General features: G+C 42.8%; 1 protein-coding gene across 2 annotated transcripts in view; it reads right to left on the bottom strand.

Moving 5' to 3' along the window:
• ADAMTS6 (ADAM metallopeptidase with thrombospondin type 1 motif 6) overlaps positions 1-12522 on the bottom strand; it is a 133246-nt gene extending 120724 nt beyond the window's left edge. For both annotated transcript variants that reach the window (XR_011723423.1, XM_071731711.1), the window contains exons 1-3: positions 12171-12522; positions 6679-7063; positions 5534-5898 (exon numbers count right to left, since the gene is read on the bottom strand). Coding sequence is in view for 1 of the 2 variants with exons in the window: in XM_071731711.1 (XP_071587812.1) it covers positions 5534-5898; positions 6679-6775 (462 nt within the window). In the remaining variant the exon portion in view is untranslated. The remainder of the gene's footprint in view (positions 1-5533; positions 5899-6678; positions 7064-12170) is intronic.
• Between the last annotated feature and the right edge of the window lie 7268 nt (positions 12523-19790).

The following is a 19790-nucleotide window of genomic DNA, read 5'->3' as shown; positions in this document are numbered from 1 at the left end:
ATGGCATTGAAAATCTAAACCAAACTGTAACTGGGTTTGCCAGATGTGCAGAAAGTACCCTAACGGTCAGGACTGCATCCAGCCCGATGATCAGACATCTGAGTTCAAGTGAATCCTGAGCCTTTACAAGCTCTGGTATTATGGTCCCACAGGAAGAGAGTTCTGCAGAGTGATTCTGACTAACACCATTAGGCTGTATGCTTCATGCCAAGCCTGAAGAGAGAAAGGTACCATCCAACCTGTGGCTCTGTTCCTGCAACAGAATGGGTCTTAACCTACATCTCGTAACTTCAGAGCATATATCCTTCATGTCTGTGCTCAAGTCCAGCCAGATAAGCCTAAGCATGAATATCAGACATTTATATATTCAGATACTGAAAATGGTATTTTTAAGCAGTGAGCTGACCTCAGTGGAAGTTAGTATATAAAGATGCCATAAGCAGTTCTTAATTGCAGCATTAATTCTTTGTACATTTCGTTTTTGCAGGAACACATACAGAAAAACTATTACAAATGTCTGCAGATTTTCATCACAGTTCCTTCAGGTACCAGCAGTGAAAATGTTAGAAGATTTATCACTGGCTTTTCCTACGACTGGCTGACATTTGATCTCATCTGACAGAACACTATTGTGATTGAAAAGAGATTTAAATAACATCTAGTCAAGGGCTTGCAAATAAATTTTAACTTACGCCTTTTAAACACATATGCCACCAGCTGCTACAGCAAATGATTTGATAAACACTGGAAACATACTTGCCCTGCATATGCCCTTCACACTTGTCCAGCATACATATACCATTTCAAACCTAACATATTACATTTACTTGCAAACAAACCCGTTCTTCCAATATTAATTTGATCAAAGTTCCTGTTGAATTTTAGTGAGCACTCTGAATTCTGTACATAAAAAGTACCTATGTTAGTGCTTTTTAGAATTTATTCTGAGTTTAGAAAAATGCTGTGGCTATCAATACTTCCATTGCATATGCATTCAAATTCTCTGATTCATAAATAGTAGGATTTGTGTTATATCTATCACAACATTCTAAACCTGGTTTTGGCTTATAATCTGCAATTTGAGTGAAACAATTTCAGCTGAAAAAGGAAACTGAAGCAATATCCTTTAAAAGCATTAAGAAGAGTTAATATCTTTGTGGTTTTGCTATTGTATCTGAACAGTTTGTAAACTGAACTTCTGCACCAAAGCATGGAAGTATCTTTAAGACATAAGAATGACCAACGAAAGGTTTTGACAAAAGACCATAAATGTAAGAAACAAGATGAATGCCCCAATTGCATTACTACAAGCAACACCCCCAAGATGATGCTCTAAAACAGACTGGTTGAGGCCCAGTGCTATCCAGTTCCACTACAGACTACCAAATCCTGCTAACATATATAAGGTCTGGATCCAGCAGTTTTGACCTGCTCAGACAAATCTGTGAATCTGCATGGAGTTGCCCTGAATTTGTCAAAAGAAATCTTTCTGTCAGGCTGTCCAGCTTGGGTCTTAAACCTTCTTCAGATAGGGATGCCTACCAGTTGCAGAAACAAACTGAACTATACAAGACAATTAAGTGTGTACCTTTTCCCCACAACACTACTGTTTTACAATTTCTTGGTGCCTTCAATCTTTCTAGACTTTAATGCCTTATCTATTTTTAATATGAAGTAGTTGTAAAGGAAACTTCAGAAAACATCTAAGTGTTTTTCAGTATATTTATTGCTGTCCATGCACACCAGTGTGGTTTTAGTATGGAGGAAAACAGACTGCATTATCTTATTGAGTTCTTACCAATGAAAAAAACAGTGATCCAGTCCATCATGTGTTCTAACAATATACCTTAAAACCAGTACAGGGACAGCTCAAATATAATTTTCTGAATGCTAAGTCTATAGTACAAATATATTTAGGACCAAACACAATTCCAAAGGCACTGATCTAGAACATGAATTTTTTTCAATGCAATTTCTGACCTTTATGACTGTATAAATTAGACATTATTTTATATATGATTCAAAACCACCGTAACATATGCAATCTATAACCTATGAAAGAAGATGCCTTTTCTATGGTAGAATCAGCTTTCAAAAGAGCTTCTTTAAAAAGAATATGAATAATGTATATATGTATGAGTTTAGGAATACATAACACAAACATGAAATCCTCCAGGGAAATAATTCCTTCTCTATCCACGTATGGTCATGCTTTTAGCCACAGTCTACTTCTTGTGCTTTCTGTTTGGATGGAAACATCTGTGCTACCAAGCACAAATGTTACTCAGTGCATGGAACTTTACATGCCATAGAAATACTTGGCCTTTTACATTAAACATTTCCTTGGAACCATAGTAGCCTTAAAATGTGATTTAACCTCTCATTCACTCTTGTAATAATAATCACTTTCTACATATTTTGAAGTATTACCCACTACTGGACTTTTCAGCTCAAAAAGAGAAAATCCATTACTGCAGAAAATTTGTTAGAGCACTCAAAAGCTCTGACACCTGGCAGAGGACAGAAGCAGGTCAGAATGCAAAGAGTTCAGTTCTGCTCAATTCCACCACCATGAGGTCCAAACTTTTTCTTCTTTTAAGACTTGCTCACCTCAGAATTAGACAAGCCTCCTTCCCTTGAGGAAATTCTTTTCTCCTTAGCCAGTCTACCACTGTTTCTTCTCTTCTTTCCCTCAGAATGACAAACTCAGCTTAGGCAATGCCTCAGCCTTGTTGCCTTGCACCCAACATCCAAAGGCCTCAAAATGCTGCTCATTGCAGGCTCTTTCATGAGAAGGCCAAACCTGCAATCCATCCACAAATGTAACATCCACTAAAGTACATATGAATTTGGAAACCAGCAAGCCTGCCGGACAAGACCTTCAATTTCCGCACAAGACTGCTCACTGGATTATAGAGCTTTCCTCATAACTTCAGACAATTTATAGCATAATCAAGGGCCAGCGGATGGAAACTACCAGAATGAAACTTCAGTAAGTAGCACCCTGTAATTCTGGAGTCCTTGGTAATGAGAAATATAGAGGGAGAGACTGAAACAGGAAACAGTGACAGGGAAATGAACTGACTTCTCACCACTTTTGTTATAATGAAACTCAGAGAAAGCCCTCCTTGCACTAGGTCTTATCTCAGACACCGCAAATGTTCTTAAATGTTAATTAGATCATGATCTCACCTGATCACCCTGAATAACTAAGCAAAATAACTCAAAACATTCACTGAGATGATGAAACTTTACTAATTTGCTAATACTGAAGCTTAAAGCACTAGTTAAATAAATTGAATGATTAAATTTGGTTTGTGAGAAACACTTAAAGATTACTACCTGTTCTAGGGTTAAACTTAATATAACTGGCTTTGAGACAGATGTTAATCAAGAACTATGCAAGAATGCAAGGTGTGACTGACAGCCTCTTACAGACCAACAATCAGCATGACATATTCTGAATTACCACTAACTCTAAAACAAGCACTATTGTGTTCAACATTCAATGCCAATTGCTTTAATAAACATGTTCTAACCAGCAGCTGTACAACAAAATATTAATCAGCAGGAATCATCATTTACAAATAATTCTGTGATGGATTTATGTGAATGGAGTGGCAATTCCCACCCTGAGTGTTCTAGACTGCCCTGACAACACTGGATGACAAAGGAGTTTCTGCACAGTAGAGGATGACACTGAGCCCAGCCTACCACTGCACCCCTCTGCAGGATTCCTGCCTCTTGGAGAAAGAGTCTTGTGTCACTTCTGCTGCTGCTTCTGGAGCATGACAGGAGCCTCACATGTTTGGGAGAAGACCTTTCTAGGAGACTCAGTGGATACTGGACACTGCCTTAATACCTGGAAGAAATACATAGGAGGTAACGAAAACTGAAAGCACTGAAGATGACAACTTAACTGGGAAGCATTCCACACTAAAGTTACAGTGATAATGTACTGACACCTAGAACCACAGAACAACAGGTGACTTGTTCCCAACAAAACAGCAAGGCTGAGGGCAGGAGGGAGACACACAGCAAAGAGACACCCTCAACACCCCAGGGTGTGAGGCACAGAAGCAAAAAATAAGATTCTGTTTCACCATGACACCTTCTATGTTGTTAAGTTCTTTAAAGAAGAGAAATGCCATAAGAAGTGAGAGGTGGGGAAGGTTAATAGGGAAACATGGACTTTTTTTTCTGCTTCATACCACTCTTGTTTTCTTAACAGAAGTTGGCTAAGGCAACAGCAGATTCTATGGGAGCACTCCCTGGCCAAGGTCAGAGTGGAAATTAAATGGGAGAACCATGGCACTGACTGAAGGCTCCAAGGTAGCCAACCAGTCCTTACCTCAAGTGGAAGAAACTCTGGAGACAGAGAAGCATGCAGCCTCTTCTCAAGAAACAAGTCCTGAAAGTTCACTCCTGTACTTTTAGCCCAAAAGAACTCAAAAGCAAAATGATGGAATACATTAGTTTAAGAGCTTAGAGTAACAAAATTGTTACATGAGAACTGGAAAACCAAAGTGAGAGTTGTAGTAAATACAGACCTATCTGCTACAAGTTTGCGTTAAACAGTGACACCACACCCAATGGAAGCCCATTTTAACTAAACCTATTTGAAAATGTTCACTTAGCCCTTCAAATCCCCATTAAATTATTTTGTCTCAAGACTACTCCAGAATATTAACCCAGGCTCTATCAGGGATATCACAAGTAACTAAGTGTAATGCAGCCTACCTAGGTCTGAAGCAACTGGCTTTTGTTTATAAATAAATCCCAATATGCATTATAATACGACGTCCAAGGATAAATAGGAATTAGATTAACAAGTCTGTGTAATTAATTCTTTTTTCCTTAGTAATAAGTTAGAACATTCTCTTCCTAATAAGATTGAACACTGTGCTACTATAATTCCTAGAGAATACTATAATTTCCTAGAGAAATTACTGGCTCTTGATCAGTATTTCCTAGTCATGCCTCCTCTATTTAATGTTTTTTTACTCAATAGTCTGGTTTTTTTATTTCTTGCATGTGTTTTTTAATTTCTGTTGGGAATGTAATCAAGAGATCAACAGTAATAGAAGAGATGAGCAAAATATTTCCTGCTTACTCAGTTTCTTAACCCAAATTCTTCAAGACAATAAGCAGGTGTTCAGTCAGTGTCTCTCTGCAACCTAAATGACCCAGTGATTCCTCCCCTCCCCACACCCTGAGCCTGAAATATTTTTATAACCTTTAAGGATCTCAGCACAGACCTAATCTTGCAGCCCTCACGCAGACACTGTAAACACTGAAAATGTTGTCTGCTAAAGGACTACAGTATTGGGTCTCAGTACTTACAATTAAGCTTGAAAAACTGATGACTACTTTTTCCCCAGGACCCAAATCAGGTTTTAGGGGTTTTCTGCACCTTCCTGTCTCCTTGCTTCCTGCAAGGACTCAAAAAACTGAAAGATATGCCAATTAAGGTCTTCTATAATTTAAAAGGAACAAGCACACTATTATACAAGAAGATATAATGTGCACTTACCAGACCATTACAATTGCTTAAGGCCACTTTAGTCGTACTGTGTTGGTCTTGCAAATATCCTGTGTAATGACAGTGGTCTAAAAAGTCGTGCTTCCATTGTGGTCCATCTTTCCCCCAGTACTCTACTGTAAAATGTCTGGACACCAAATCTGTGTTGAGTGTCAGGTTTAAATGAAAGTGCTTCCCATAGGCAGAAAGTTTAAAAAATAATTTAGATGCTGCCAGTTCTTGGTCATAAGGGTCTGTGCTCCTCCTCCTTCTTGAGGGTTCAGCATTTTTCACAGTAAAGCTGAGGAAGGCTCCATTTTGATCAACCCTTATTGGGATTGTTAGCTGGTAGTGTTCAAGGTAAGACAGGAATTCCTCTTTGTAATCACAAGGTGAAAACAGTCCAGTAGTGGGCATAAAAGAGAAGAAAATATAACAGGAGACAAAAAGTAGTATAAACATAAACGATACTCGGCTAAATCTCGTACCACTCTCATGACTAAAAGCCATTCCCAGGTAAATGCAAGACATAGCTTTTACAAAATAAATTAAAATTAAATTAAAATGTTCTCTTTCTTCTTCTTAATTCAAGAAAATGTGTGCAGTTTCCTGCAAGTTCGATGTCACTGGAAATACCAAGTTTTTAATTACATATCTTTTCATATTTATCTGAATATGTAAACATTTGAGGCCAAATTCTAACCTAAGAAGGATATATTATTCTCAGTGGTACCATCCAAAGACAAAAACTATTAGATTAGCAAGAGTAAAAACAGCAGTAATGAGAAGTATTACATTGTGAAAGAAAGTAATTAATAACCTATAAATGTTAATGGATCAAACTAAGATTAGATTCTGGCCTGAAAACATACTAATGTTGTTACAGTAAGTGTCTACATTATTAGCAAGTACAACATTTTACCAGTTTAAACTGGAAGTCTTTCCTAAAGTTAAAAGTAGACAGAAAGGAATTACAACAAACAAACAAAAATTAATCAGAGTTGCTGTATTTCAACTTTCATGAAAATGAATCATGATAATAGGAAGAGCAAAGCCCATGTGATCTCATGAATTATATAAACATAGTTTAGAAAATATTATGCAAATACAATGCAAAAATAGATTGTTCTTGACAACCAGAGAAGTTGGACCCCTACCTTGAGAGCTATATGAAAGCCTGTTGTCACTGTGAAATTCCGATGAAACCGTGACTAGGGTCAAAATCCATGTCCACGTCTTCCAAAAAATTTCCATAATTTAGAAAAACAGAAAGTTTGTGGGATTTTTTTTCCTCCTTGGAGAGCTAGCTGTGTGCTATAGAGTTAACTCCAGAATCGTACCATAACAGGTATATTTATTTCATACTACTTCCAAATTACCTATTGGATATTCCACTTTTTTGCAGGTATTATTTTCCAACAACCTGTACTTTCTTCTATATCTGCAGTCATTTTCTCAATTCAAAATAAGTATTTGTAGTATTCCTTAAGATACCATAAGATGCTAGGCTGGATAGTTACTGAATTTGTTCCACTTCTTTTCCTAAAAAATAAAAGAAACTAAGTCAAGACAAATTCTGTCTTCTAGAATAGATTCATATGCAATTCACTAAGCCATCAGAGTTGAAATTTTGAAGAATTTTGACTTTTATGGTCCAAGGCCGGAATCTTAGAAAAAAAAATGAGTTACCATTACACTTGAAAAGCAAATCCGTACAGCTCAAGATGCACATATCAACTCTGTGGTAAATAGGCATATTCATAAAATTAAGGTTTCTTGTTGCTCAAATACTGTGTTCAAACATGTTCCACTTATAATCAAGGCTATGCACTCATTGATTTCAGCAGTGAATCAATGATACACTGGTAGACAAAGGAAGAAAATGGGAAAGAATCCAGAGTACAGTTATCTGATCTTTCTGCAGCACGTATTTTGTTATTACTTGGGATTGGGTTCTGCTTATGCAGGCAGAACTCTCATTCACTTAAATGGGAGTGCTGCATATGTTCTAGTATCAAAAAACAAATCTCAGTATCTGTAGTTATTCATCACACACATTCTAATTTGCAAATATTTGTTGTCAAAAATGTTTTCTATATATCTTAACTGCAATTTGATATTATAGAATACATTTTAATTTTCAGATTTCAGGACTGAGTATGTTACTCGTCTCTTGTGCGTGCGTGTGTGTGTGTGTGTGTGTGTGTGTGTGTGTGTGTGTGTGTGTTACCTGTGCATGTGTGTGTGTGTTACTTGTGTGTGTGTGTGTGTCTATGTGTTTAAAAGACTACTGAAGTAATAATAAAAAGCAGCTCTAGCTGCAGCCACAGATTAAATGGAAGATCTATGCAGTCAACTAACAGTTCAGCATCATGGGACACCAAACCATGTGTTTTGGCAGCTGGTACTAATCAGTCTGCTTAAGCACTCACAGCACACCTGTGCACAGAAGAAACTCAGCTGAGGCAGACAATGGCGAAACAGTATACCTAAGAAAGAAAAATTTTTAAAAACAAATTGAAAAAAAGCATACAGACTCACTTGTACATGTAGCAGATAAATTTGCTAAAATTCTGGGAAAGATTACAACATTCATTCAGACAGTTAATACCCCAGCAGCCAGTGGATTATTTATAAAGGTTTAAGAGTTGTAACATATCACCTCAAGAAAAAAATCAACACCATGCAAATGCTATTTACTAAAATCAGTGAATATTAAGATAGAAATTTCTTAGCCAATTTGAATGCATCTAATTATTATTGTGTAAATGAGGTAAATCTGATCATTCAAACACCTACATTACAAATATCTTTCAAGACAACACAGGATTTAATAAGGTTTGTAGAAGGGCTAAAAGATACTTTGCAAGCGTGGCCTGGCTTTGTAGTATTTCATCTGTGGACGCATGAAGATTTAGTGATGCCATTCACATCTGACAAGGTCTCAAAGCACACTACTAAAATCTTCAGTCTGACCTTCCATGTAAAAACTTCATTTACTAGCTAATATTTACTTACAGTTTTTAGACTTCTGGAAGGTTTGAAGAGATGTAATCAACCCCACACTCTTCAGCTACATTAGTACACTAAATAACATGCCTTATTTCTAACCTGGAAATGTCCAGTTCCAAATTTCTGTCACTGAATCTTGCTTTACCCCTATCTGCTCATGATCTTCTTTATTCTTGCATGGATACTTATAATCTGATACAAGCATCTCTTGACATGTTCTGATTAGCAGCCTGAACTATCTGGTTTGCCTCGCTCTGTACAATCCCATTTGCAGATGTTCAAATACTTTTTTTAGCTTTTTTTCTGAACCTTTTCCAATTAGTCAGCATCCCTTTACATACACAGACACAACTGGACACTGTAATACAGAAGTGGCCCCTTACTGACATATCTAGAGGTAGCCTTTCAGCTTTCACTTAGCCAAAAGATTTCAACAGGGAGCTGATAATAAGTTTAATAACATTAATAATAACATTAAGATCTCCTGATACTATAGTACTTAAGGAGCTAAGTAGCACAGAATACTCAACATAAACTACAGTGCCCAATCTTTAGACACCAAAAGCTCTCATGGGAGGCACTGGTCAACAATGTCCAAAACTCACCCAAGTCTACTGTCTTTAGAGAAGTCTGTATGAAACAGTCTCCCTCATTCCAAACATCACACAAGAAAAATCTTGTTTCACATTAAGCCTGCTGACATTTCAGGATACTTTTTAACATCCATTCCAAAAGTATTATAGCCATCTTGAGCACTGACACAAGCAAACCATACATAACTATATAAATGCTCAAAACTAAGTAGTAGTAGGATGTGAAGGCTAAGGGACCTGGGTAACTCCTGATACAGTACTTACAGTACGAAGTTAGGTAGGAACCTTAAAATGTCAACTGTATATAATGCTTTTTTCTTTCCATCTTCTTTGGCAGCCTATTTTCAGCATTCCCCTTTTGACTGCTGCCAAGATGACACATTTGGTCAACACAAAGTTTAAAATAAGAAGCATTTCCTCTGTATCATGAGTAAACTGCACATTCACCCTCCAGTAACAGCAGGTGTGGCTCCATGTCCTGAATCACAACCTAAAACCACAGCTCTTGCCCAATAAGAAAAGCTCTGCCAAGCAGAATGTCTTTCAAAATCTAGGATGCCGGTGACAAAACTCAACCATGGCACTAGCGTTTCTGTGGAGGCACTGATGACAAGAGCAGCAGTCCTCTCACTGGTGCCATGAGCTCCCAACTCACTGAACCTCAACAAGGAAATAAAGGCCATAAACGCATACTGTAAAACTTCAGGGCAGAAAGCGGATTACCGGAGGTGACTGCAGACAAATTGCTCAAACCAATCACAGTGGGAGCCCCCATTTAAGCACAGGAGCCTTGGGCAACCAAAACGTGCCTTAACCTAAAAGCAGCCTAAGCCTGAGGCCAGCAAGCTGTGAAGAGACAGCTATCACCACGAGCATCACCACACGGGATGCATCCTCTGGGGTCCCCCCACCGTCCATCAGAGAACCGTCAGGCTCTGGCGCGCCCGGTAGCGGCGACGGGGAGGTCTCCCGATAGGAGCCGAGATGCCTAAACATGACACCGCAGCGCCGTATCCATCACACGGACCCACCGCGGCTTGCGCTTCGCCGTGCCATGGAGGAGTCGAAGGAAGCGACAGCCGCGACGGACCCCGCGACGGGCGGGAAACGGCCCCGCCACCCCGCGACGGACAGAAAGGGGCGGGAGGGGGTGTCACCACGCGCGCGCGCGCGCACACACGCACGCGAACGCGCGCACACGCACACCCCTGTGGGCCGCTCGGGCCCCCGCCCCGCTCTGGGGGGCGAGGGGAGGGCACGATTTCCCCCGCCGTGGCGAGGTACTCTGCGCCTTCCCGCCCTCCCCAGCCGGGGCGCCTGCGGTGAGGCGCGGCCAGGGGCGGCCGTCCGCACCGGCCGTACGAGTGGTTGCTAAGGAAATGGGGAGGGCGGGCAGGAGGGGCCGGGGCGGGGGGCGGGCATCAATCACACAAATTCAATTACAGGTATCGGGACTGGCCGTGAAAGGCGTTGCAGGGCTTCAAAAGCTGGGGATTAGCCGTGCCCCTGGGGCCTCCCCAGGCGAAAACAGCGACGCGCTGAAAAGAAACGGGGGGCGGCGGGTGGCGGGGAAGGGGACACTTACAAAGAAAAAGGACGGATCTTTCCTCCCCAGGAATTAATCAGAAACCGAGGAGTGAAGAAAACGTTAAGTGCTGCTGCGAGTCCCCCGATGCATGGGGGGATGGGGGCGGCCTCCCCCGACGGGGCACGGGGCTGCCGCCGTCTGAACTGCTTCCCCCTCCTCTCCGCCTGCCCCACGGCTCCCCGCCGGCCCTGCCCAGGGGGTCAGCTGTCACAGCGTTTCGGAGGGGGTGCAAAAGAGCACACAACAGCCCCCCCTTTCAAAAAAAATTTTTAAAATAAAAAAATTCATACTAGAAAAATACATGCCTACACATACAGCCCAACACGTATACATTCATACGACAGACACACGTCTGCACGCACAAGTTAAAAAAAACTTGTATTGAAGCAAGTTGGAGGTCACCAGACACACATCCCTCAAAGAAAATTAAGACGGAAAAAGGGGAGGGAAAAAGAAAAAAAAAAAAAAGCCCTCCTCCCTAGAGAGGCTGAAGGGAAGAGTCTGGTTGCTGTGGTGGAGCCGATTCTAAAGTTAACTTTCAGCAGCCCATTTCCAGACAGCAGCGCTGAATCTATTTGGATAAAACGCGTGTGACCCAGACACTTGGCGTTTGGCCCAAACGCGTTGCACCGGCAGCCCAAATAAAAACAAGAGTCTGACTCTCTCTCTCTCTCTCTCCTCTCTTGTACAACAATGAAAGAAAATAGCGAAGATAAAATCCGCAGACGCATCGCCGGGGAGACAGAGCCCACTTACCTCCTCCTACCAAACAAAGTCCCTTTGAACCCCGGGCCGCTGGGGAGACAGACACACACCGATAAACGCGGCTCCGCGGGGTTAAGAGTCTGGCAAATCCCAAGCGACTCCAAGTAAATCAAAACCACACGCTTCCATCTTCCTGACGAGCCCGGCGAGAGCCCGAAATCCCCGCCAGCATCAGGCTGCGGGACTGTGGCCGCACCGACCCTCCGAGCCCCGGCGCAAAATATGCACTTGTTTGACCGCCGCAGCGAGTACCGCCGGACCGGCACCGCCGAACGCCGGGCTCCCTTAGCCTCCAGCTATCCCCAGTAGCTGTGGGCTGCCGTTGGGGTTTGCGGGCTGTTCTGTTTTTCGTCTGTTGATTTATTGGATTTTTCCTTCCTCTACCCACGATTTAGCATTAAAAGTATGAAAAATCTAAAAAAAAAAAAAAAGCCAAAACACACCAACACAAAACAAAACCAAAAAACTAGGCGCTATTCAGACCGTATTTCATAAATCACTACCCTTTTCGGATGAAAATCTTCGCACCCCCTTCCCCCATCCTCAAAGGTTTCTCTCTAAAATTACTCCAAATCCACCTCGCCTAATGCAGTATAAACCTCCCCTCACTCCCCAAAGCCCTGCACGCTCCATTACTCGGGACACAAGAAAAGCAAGAAACTTTCATTGAATAGCGTGAAATCTTCCTTACCGTTTTCATCTTCAATTTTAAAGTAAGTTTCAAACAATAGAGATTGCACAGGACGATTCCCGTATTCCTCTCTGCTTTTCCCCTCTGTACAAAAAACCATCAGTTATACTCTCCAACAGAATAAAAAGCTCTAGCCTTCCTAAAAGCGGTTTTTAGAAAACGGGCTGGCTTGGCAGGAGGAAGGATGCCATCAATTCACCCAACCTATCACCCTGCACATTTTGTCTTTCCAACAAAAAAAAAAAGGGGGGGGAGGAAGGAAGGAAAAACAGACTTATATTGGGATGGGGGTGGGTGCCCTCCTCTTAGAGCAGCCTCTGTGAAGATACCATGTGAATATCATCTGAGTTGGGGGGGGAAGAGGGGGGAACGAGAGACAGATGGGGGTGGGGGGAAAGGAGAGAGCGGGGGGGGGGGGGCGGGGGGGGGGGGGGAGTGAGGGGGCTGGGGAGAAGGGAGGCAGGCAGAGCAGGAAGGACTCAGAAAAGTTTGGTTGAAGTAGCCCCAGACCTCCTCTCGCTGCCGGCCCCCGGCCAAGCCGAGAGCGCGGCGGCAGCAGGCGGCCTTGGCAGCCTCGCCCGGGGGGACGGCGCGGAGCACGCTGACGTCAGCCTGCAGATGTGCCCCGGCACCGCGGCACCGCCGCGCATGCGCGCCGCGTCACGTGGCGGCGGGGGGGCAGGGGTACAGTCGGGGTAACGAAAATCGAGGTGGGGGGGGTGGGCGGGAGTGGAGGCCGCGCGGCGGAGGGGCGGGGGGAAGCACCCCGGCTCGACCCGTGGGGTGAAGCGGGAGGAGGCGCCCTGCCGCCGGGGAGCCCAGACCGGAGCGATGAGCTGCTGTCCTGGCCGTGCCGTGCAGCCCCGGTGTGCAGGCGGTTGACGCTGGGCAGAGACACCGCCGGTGGGCGGCGGGCTGGCGAGGCCCCCTCCTCCCGTACCCGTACCTGTACCCCTGTCCCAACCCCTGGCCTTGCCCCTGCCCTCCCTGCCGGCGTGGCCCCGCTTTCCCCTGATAACGGACCTTAGTAAAGGGAAAAAAAAAGGCAAAAACAAAATTAAGCCCCTTTCCAGCTGGGGTGTCTGCAGCACGGGCAGTTGGGTGACCACCGCAACGCGGCCGGGGCCGGGGTCCGTCCTCTCCGGGGATCACTCCCCAGTCCGGCTGAGTTCCCGCAGCCCCGGGCTCAACTCTTTCATTTGAAGAGGAACACTGGGGGGCACTGGGCGGGGGCCGGGGCATCGCCATCTCCGCCTGGAAGCAGGAGGAAGGCGGACATAGGAAAGATAGGAAAGGGCAGGCGGCGGTCTCCAAGGATCGCTTGTGTTTCGCGAAACTGGCGGCGGCGGGGTGTGCGTGTGCGTGTGCAACCTGGGACCTGCTATCCTGACCACCAAGTTGGTTTCCGATAGCAAAAAAAAAAAAAAAAAAAAAAAAAAAAAAAAAGAGAGAGAAAAGAGAAAGAAAAAAAAAAAAAAAGGGGGGGGGGGGAGAAGGAGGGCAGGAATCCTTCTTTTCTGAATCTGGGTTCTAAACTTCGCTTCTGTTAACAGTATTTCCCGAAGGGTGCAGGTGCGTGTTTTCCTCCTCAGCAGGAGGTATTACCATTCTTCTGGTGAATCTGTAACAGTTGCCCGGCCTGTTACATGGCTCGCAGGGAAAGGTCCAAGTGAGAATAGAAAGAACAGAATCAGCCTGCAGACCCCGCGTAGTGGAGCTGGTGGTCACTGCGGGCTGGCTGCGTGCCCTGCGCTGTAAAGAAGCAGACCTGTGCCTGGCCGTCACCGTTTCAAGCAAACGCTGCATACTTCTGTTTGACTATGAACCACTGCTATAGTAGAATTATATTCTACACGTAAGTGCTTGGAAATTCTTTTGGCAGTATCTCTAGCAAAATAAGCATAATCCCCTAAAAAGATAGTCTAGTTTGTCATGGTTCATACCGAAACTTTGCATTAAATACAATAAGCTCTATTGTGAGATTCTTTTACGGAATCTGGGCACATGAACGTAACAAGTGTTTCGGGTAGCAGCAAAATATATACCAGGGCATTGAGAACTGGAGCTGTGAGATCAAGGCTCCCTAGGAATACGGCTGTCGACCTGCTCCCCCACACACACCTTCTCCCCGGTTAATTGCTCGTACCGCGGGCGCCATCCTGTGTCAATGAGCGGGGAGGGAGCGCGGGGGCGCCCGGGCTACCCTGGGGGAACAGAGAGCGCCTGCCCCCCTGCCTCCCTTCTTTGCCTCTCTGCCTGCCTTCCTGCCTCCTTCTTCACAGAATTATAAGAGTTGGAAGAGACCCCTAGAGATCACATAGTCCAACTCTCCGACTAAAGCAGGATCACCTAGACCACGTTACACAGTACTGCATCCAGGCTGCGCTTGAGTATCTGTAGGGAAGGGGGACCCCACAACCTCCCTGGGCAGCTTGTTCCACTGCCTTGTCACCCTCATAGTAAATAATTTTTTTCTTCTGTTTGAGTGGAACTTCCTATGTTCCATCTTATGCCTGTTGCTCCTCATCCTGTCACTGGGAAATACTGAGAGGAGCCTAGTTCCATCTTCCTTGCACCCACCCTTTAGATACTTACAGACATTGATAAGGTCTCCCTCCAGCCTCCTCTTCTCCAGGCTAAAGAGTCCCAGCTCTCTCAGCCTTTCCTCATAAGGGAGATGCTCCAGTCCTCCAGTCACCTCTGTTGCCCTCCGCTGGACTCTCTCCAGTAGTTCCCTGTCTCTCCTGGACTGGGGAGCCCAAAACTGGTTGCAGAATTCCAGCTGTGGCCTCAACAGGGAAGAGCAGAGGGGGAGAATGACCTCCCTCGACCTACTGGCCACACTTTTCTTTGTGCAGCCTAGTAGTCCACTGGCCTCCTTGGAAATAAGGGCAGATTTCTTCTCTGCCTCCCTGCCTCCTTCTTCCCTGCCTCCCTTCTTGTCTGCTTCCCTGCCCGCCGTCCTTCCTCACTGCCTCCCCCTCTCCCTTGTTCCCCGCCTCTCTTCTCTGCCTCCCTGCCCCCATTCCTCATCTTCATTGTGTATGTGCATGGGTAAATTACTGCTTTGGAGGGTGTGACTGGGCATGTCCACTTAATTAAAACTGGTATTTCTAATGTTCAGGATTTTTGTTAGTATTCCAAAGTTCCGGCTTCTGCAGAAAATGATGGATAAACTATGCACACTCAGCAAGCTACACAACAGCAGGTGTACCTTAACCACAGCATCTGCCTCTGTGGGCAGTCATTGTGACAGGTTCTGCTCAACCTTTTCTGCAGACTCAGCAGTATATATGGAGAACCTTTTGAAAGTCTAACCTTTTGAAAGGACAGATGGTGAAGGGAGAATTCTTACCCTGTTCTGCATCAGCACCAAAAATAAACTTTTGATCAGACAGGCACAAATCACAGCCAATTGCCTCATGTTTATGGTATCCTCATGGGTTTTGGGAGACCTGCCTTCAAATTATACCCTGCCCAAATCAGACTTGGGAATGCTCAAGTTGCTGTCTGACAGCTAGGCTGGGGACTATTTTGGTGTGGAAGACTGGTTTCTTCGTGGCTGGAGCTGCTCCACTGCATGTAACTGATTAAATACTCATCGAGCTAAAAAGAAAGTCAGCTTATCACTGTCTGGTTAGGGCCCCCACATGGGTTCAAATCCCTGCTCTAAATCAAGCAAAGCAAAGCAAAGATATTTGGGCTCTGCTGCTTGCTCAGACCAACAAGTTATTTATTCCCATTCCCAGACAACTACATTTTCTTGCCTGCATTCGCTGCTGGAGCAAAGGAAATGTTTCCAACAGCAATTTTGTCAAAACTGGTATATTACCAGGAAAATATCCCTGACCATCTGTGATTAGAATTTGACAGAACTCCCATTCCCATTACAGTTTGAGTTACCTGTTTTGCTTTATTGCGTAAAATAATTTTTCAGAGTAAACTTCATTCTGATAAAATAGTTAGCTTATCTGATGACTTTTATTTTTGTTTCATCAGCCAAAAGATTATCTACACTTTTTCTTTTTTATGATCTGCAACTTCCTGGAAAAGAAACTTGAATGATGGTAGCTTACAGTTTTTTAATATAAATTTTTATTTGCTACAAGAGGAAGTCTCTGTATCAGGGACAGGAATTCTAATGTGTATTTGGATAATATGTATGAATCGTTTGGGTAACTTTCTCAGAAGCTCTGGACAGGATTACACTTTACTGAGCACAGAGCTTATTACACCATGTCTTAATCAGTTTGTTTGTCTTTGCTGACCATGGAATTAGGTAGCTAATGCATTCTTGACTATACTTTAGGCCCCTGAATCAGTCCACAACTGATAAGATTGGCAAGCACACTTTTTGTTTAAAGAAATATTTATATTAAGCTTCAACGTAACATTGCTAGATATATTCAGAGGTATTTGCAGCTGATTTGAAGAATAATGCCTTTAACTGAAATATAGAACAGAAAGCTACAGGTCTTTGGAGAGAAGTGCATTTCTGTTACCTGTACATTTGGGTGGATGTCCTTGAAAGTGTATTTTTACCTGGTCAGTGAAGACTTGAGGATAATCTATCATATTTAGACATATGTGTTTAGGGAGGGAATAATAATTTTAAAAAATTAAATATAGACCAATGTTATAAACTCACTTGCTGAAATACTTTGGTGGATCGTTTAATTGAAAAAAATACATTATAACCTTGTATTTGTATGTGTTGTAGTTCCTGTGGTTCATCTGTGCATAAGGGCTTCATTTTTAGATTGTAGGTACTATTGAGATCCAGTATCTTTCACTGCCATACCTTGTAAAAATCCAGATTGCTTACAAATCTCACCTCCTCTTGTTGGAAGAGACATAAAAACATCTCTAGAAATGACCCTGGGCCATGGTTCAGCCTAATACCAACCACTTGGCAGCAGAAGTTATCAGAAGCTACTGTACCTGGCACATTGTATTTCAAAGACAGGATTCATATTAAAGTGTACTTTCAATTGGAAAACGCACCCCTTTTGAGTTGAGCTGTCCTTGATGCCCCTCTACTACAAAATTCACAGGGATGCATTTGGTTTCAAGTATGGCTTTGAGGCTACTTCTGACCAGCAGTGCAGATATTGCCAAGAATATCTTCGTTTAAATACAAAGAGCCTTATGAAAGGTAGGATGGAAGACCATCCTTTTCTAGGACACTTCCTGCAAGCAGCTGATGTGTGGCTTATAGTCACCCAACCCTCTTTGTTTCTGCAAGACCCTGTGAATCTGGCCAACCCAATTATTTTAGTATAAGATTTGGAAATAAAACTGGAAAACTTCGTGTAAGCTTGGCATCCTTCAGCATGTCCTGGCCAGTTTCTTCCCTGGTGGAACACAGATGAGGCTGGGCAGAAAGAAGATCAGAGAATATAAATGTGGTGAGAGTAATGCTTAAAGCTTGCCCAAAATGTGGAGGGATGGGGGGAAGTTGGGAGTGGGACTGGATAATGCAAGGGATAAGATTAAATATCTTTCTAGTAAATCTGAAATGGGGAATCTTAGACAACTCAGGCTGATAAGGGAATGCCTACAGCAGAATGAATATTGCCTCAAAGTCTGCAGGCAAGAAAGATGGAACAGATTCTATCCTCATTAAGATTAATGTAGAAAGTATAGAAAAAGCTGATACAGTTCCACATAAGAACAGGAAAATCAGTAAGCAGAAAAGAAGAGGTAGCTCAAATGGGAAGTTGTTTTGTTTAAAGAATGGAGTATTTTTTTCTTATTTGTCCACTTCCAGCTTTCCAAGTCAAGAGAGAGGTACCAGAGAGAACACAAAGCCAGTAGGTGTAATGTTTTTTTTAAAGTGAGTATTTTCCAGCTGTATATACAACAGCTTTCCTGTGTGTTCTTGTTTTGCTGTTTTCCTGTTTCCAGAGAAAGTTGTTCATAAGATCTGAACGATAAGTAAGGCTTGTGGAGAACAAAGTTGAGATGAATTGTACAATTTGAGGAAAATGTGTATGGAAAACCTCTATGGAAATATTTGGCAAATGGTATTCCTCAAAGATCAGTGTACACAGAAATATATAAAAGCTATGCAAAAAATCTTAGCAAATGCATAAAAATTCAGTTATTTTTATTTTATAATGAAAAATCTGGACTTACTCACAAGAAGACTTGGTATTTAACATGTAGAGCACAACAGCATTTTGCAGTCTAGCACTCAGCTCCAGGACAGTCCCAGTACAGAATTAGGTATCCCTGTCTCAGGTGCCTGAGTGACTTGTTTAGTTTCTGAATTGAAGCAGAATTACAGTAGTCATAATGATGAGCATCACAGACTGCTCATTTAGCAACTGGTGAATTATGTGGTGATTCTCCTTTTCTTGGTATGCTTTATATAAAAATGGGAACACATGCACTAATGTCAGAGATTGTAAAATTGGATCGTGAAATAAGCACAGATTTATTTTGAATGGAAAGAATTGGACTTTCCTTTCTGTATTCCTGGACTGTATAGCTGGAAAAGATTTATTAAAGACTCTAGAGCATATGGTGCATACTGCTTTGGACACAGATTATAACTTTGTCTAATTTAGATGGTTTTCTGGCATACCTTCTACCATAGTGTCTTGCAACAGTTTATAAATGGAAGGATAAAAGCTGTTAAGCCAATGGTTTGAAGAAGAAATAATAAACCCCCCCCCCAAAACACAGAACAACAATGCTCACCTCTCCCCTTGTAACTTTTGGGTATCCCTCCAAAATGCCAACACTTACTGTGAATACGGTAAGGTGTTATGTGACTGTGGTTAGTAAGTAATTTATTTTATCTCACAAGAAACTTCATTGTTCATTTTCTCAGGGGATTATCACAACAGTAACAGTTCCTTGTTTAGTGAAGGCAGCGTTCTGTTTTGAAGGGGTTTACTAAGGCCCTTTACTAAGTCTGGCATTTTCCTTTTCCAAATTATTTCAAATTGGCTGATTTTGCATGAAGATGGTTTGTGCAGTGGTATGGGTGGTGACCTTCATATATATTGCTAACCTGGAACTGCTTTGTCACTAGACAGTAGAAAGGGAAACTGTTATATGTGCTTGCCCTGTTTTTTGCCCACTTAACCCTGGTTAAGTCTAGCCACTCTTGGAGACAAAACTCAAGGACATATGAATCTTTTGGTAAGATCCCACAGCTGTTTTTATACCGAGATCAGTCTTCAGCTTTTTCAGTACAAATTCTAAGTGGCTTAACTTAAAAGCAGTTCCCACTGACTTCCAGTGTGATCAGCTGGCATTCACAGGCATCTGCCAGAGTTCACTGTGCTGTTGAATTTCACACTGAGGCAGCTCAGGAGCATCCATATATTGCATTTAGCTGTTCTGTTGTGGCAGCAGTGATCCCCCATGGAAGAACAGTAATAAGTCCCAAAAAATAATAGTTACTGTTCCCACAATAGTGACTGCAGCTATTTGTCAACCTTTCAAAGTTCTCTGCCGTTTACATAATGCCTGGGAGCAAGAGCAATTATCATGATGACTGAACTTTATGTAACTCCTTCATATGACTTAGTCCTATGAGTCTTCTGTTATTCCACCAAATCTACTTGAAAGATTCAGTCTTCCATATATTTTTGTTTAATAATTGTT

The sequence above is a fragment of the Heliangelus exortis genome, chromosome Z, assembly GCF_036169615.1.
Source record: "Heliangelus exortis chromosome Z, bHelExo1.hap1, whole genome shotgun sequence".
NCBI classification, from domain to species: Eukaryota; Metazoa; Chordata; class Aves; order Apodiformes; family Trochilidae; genus Heliangelus; species Heliangelus exortis.
Note: the sequence above shows the minus strand (reverse complement) of the source record. Positions and strands in the feature narration are given on the sequence as shown.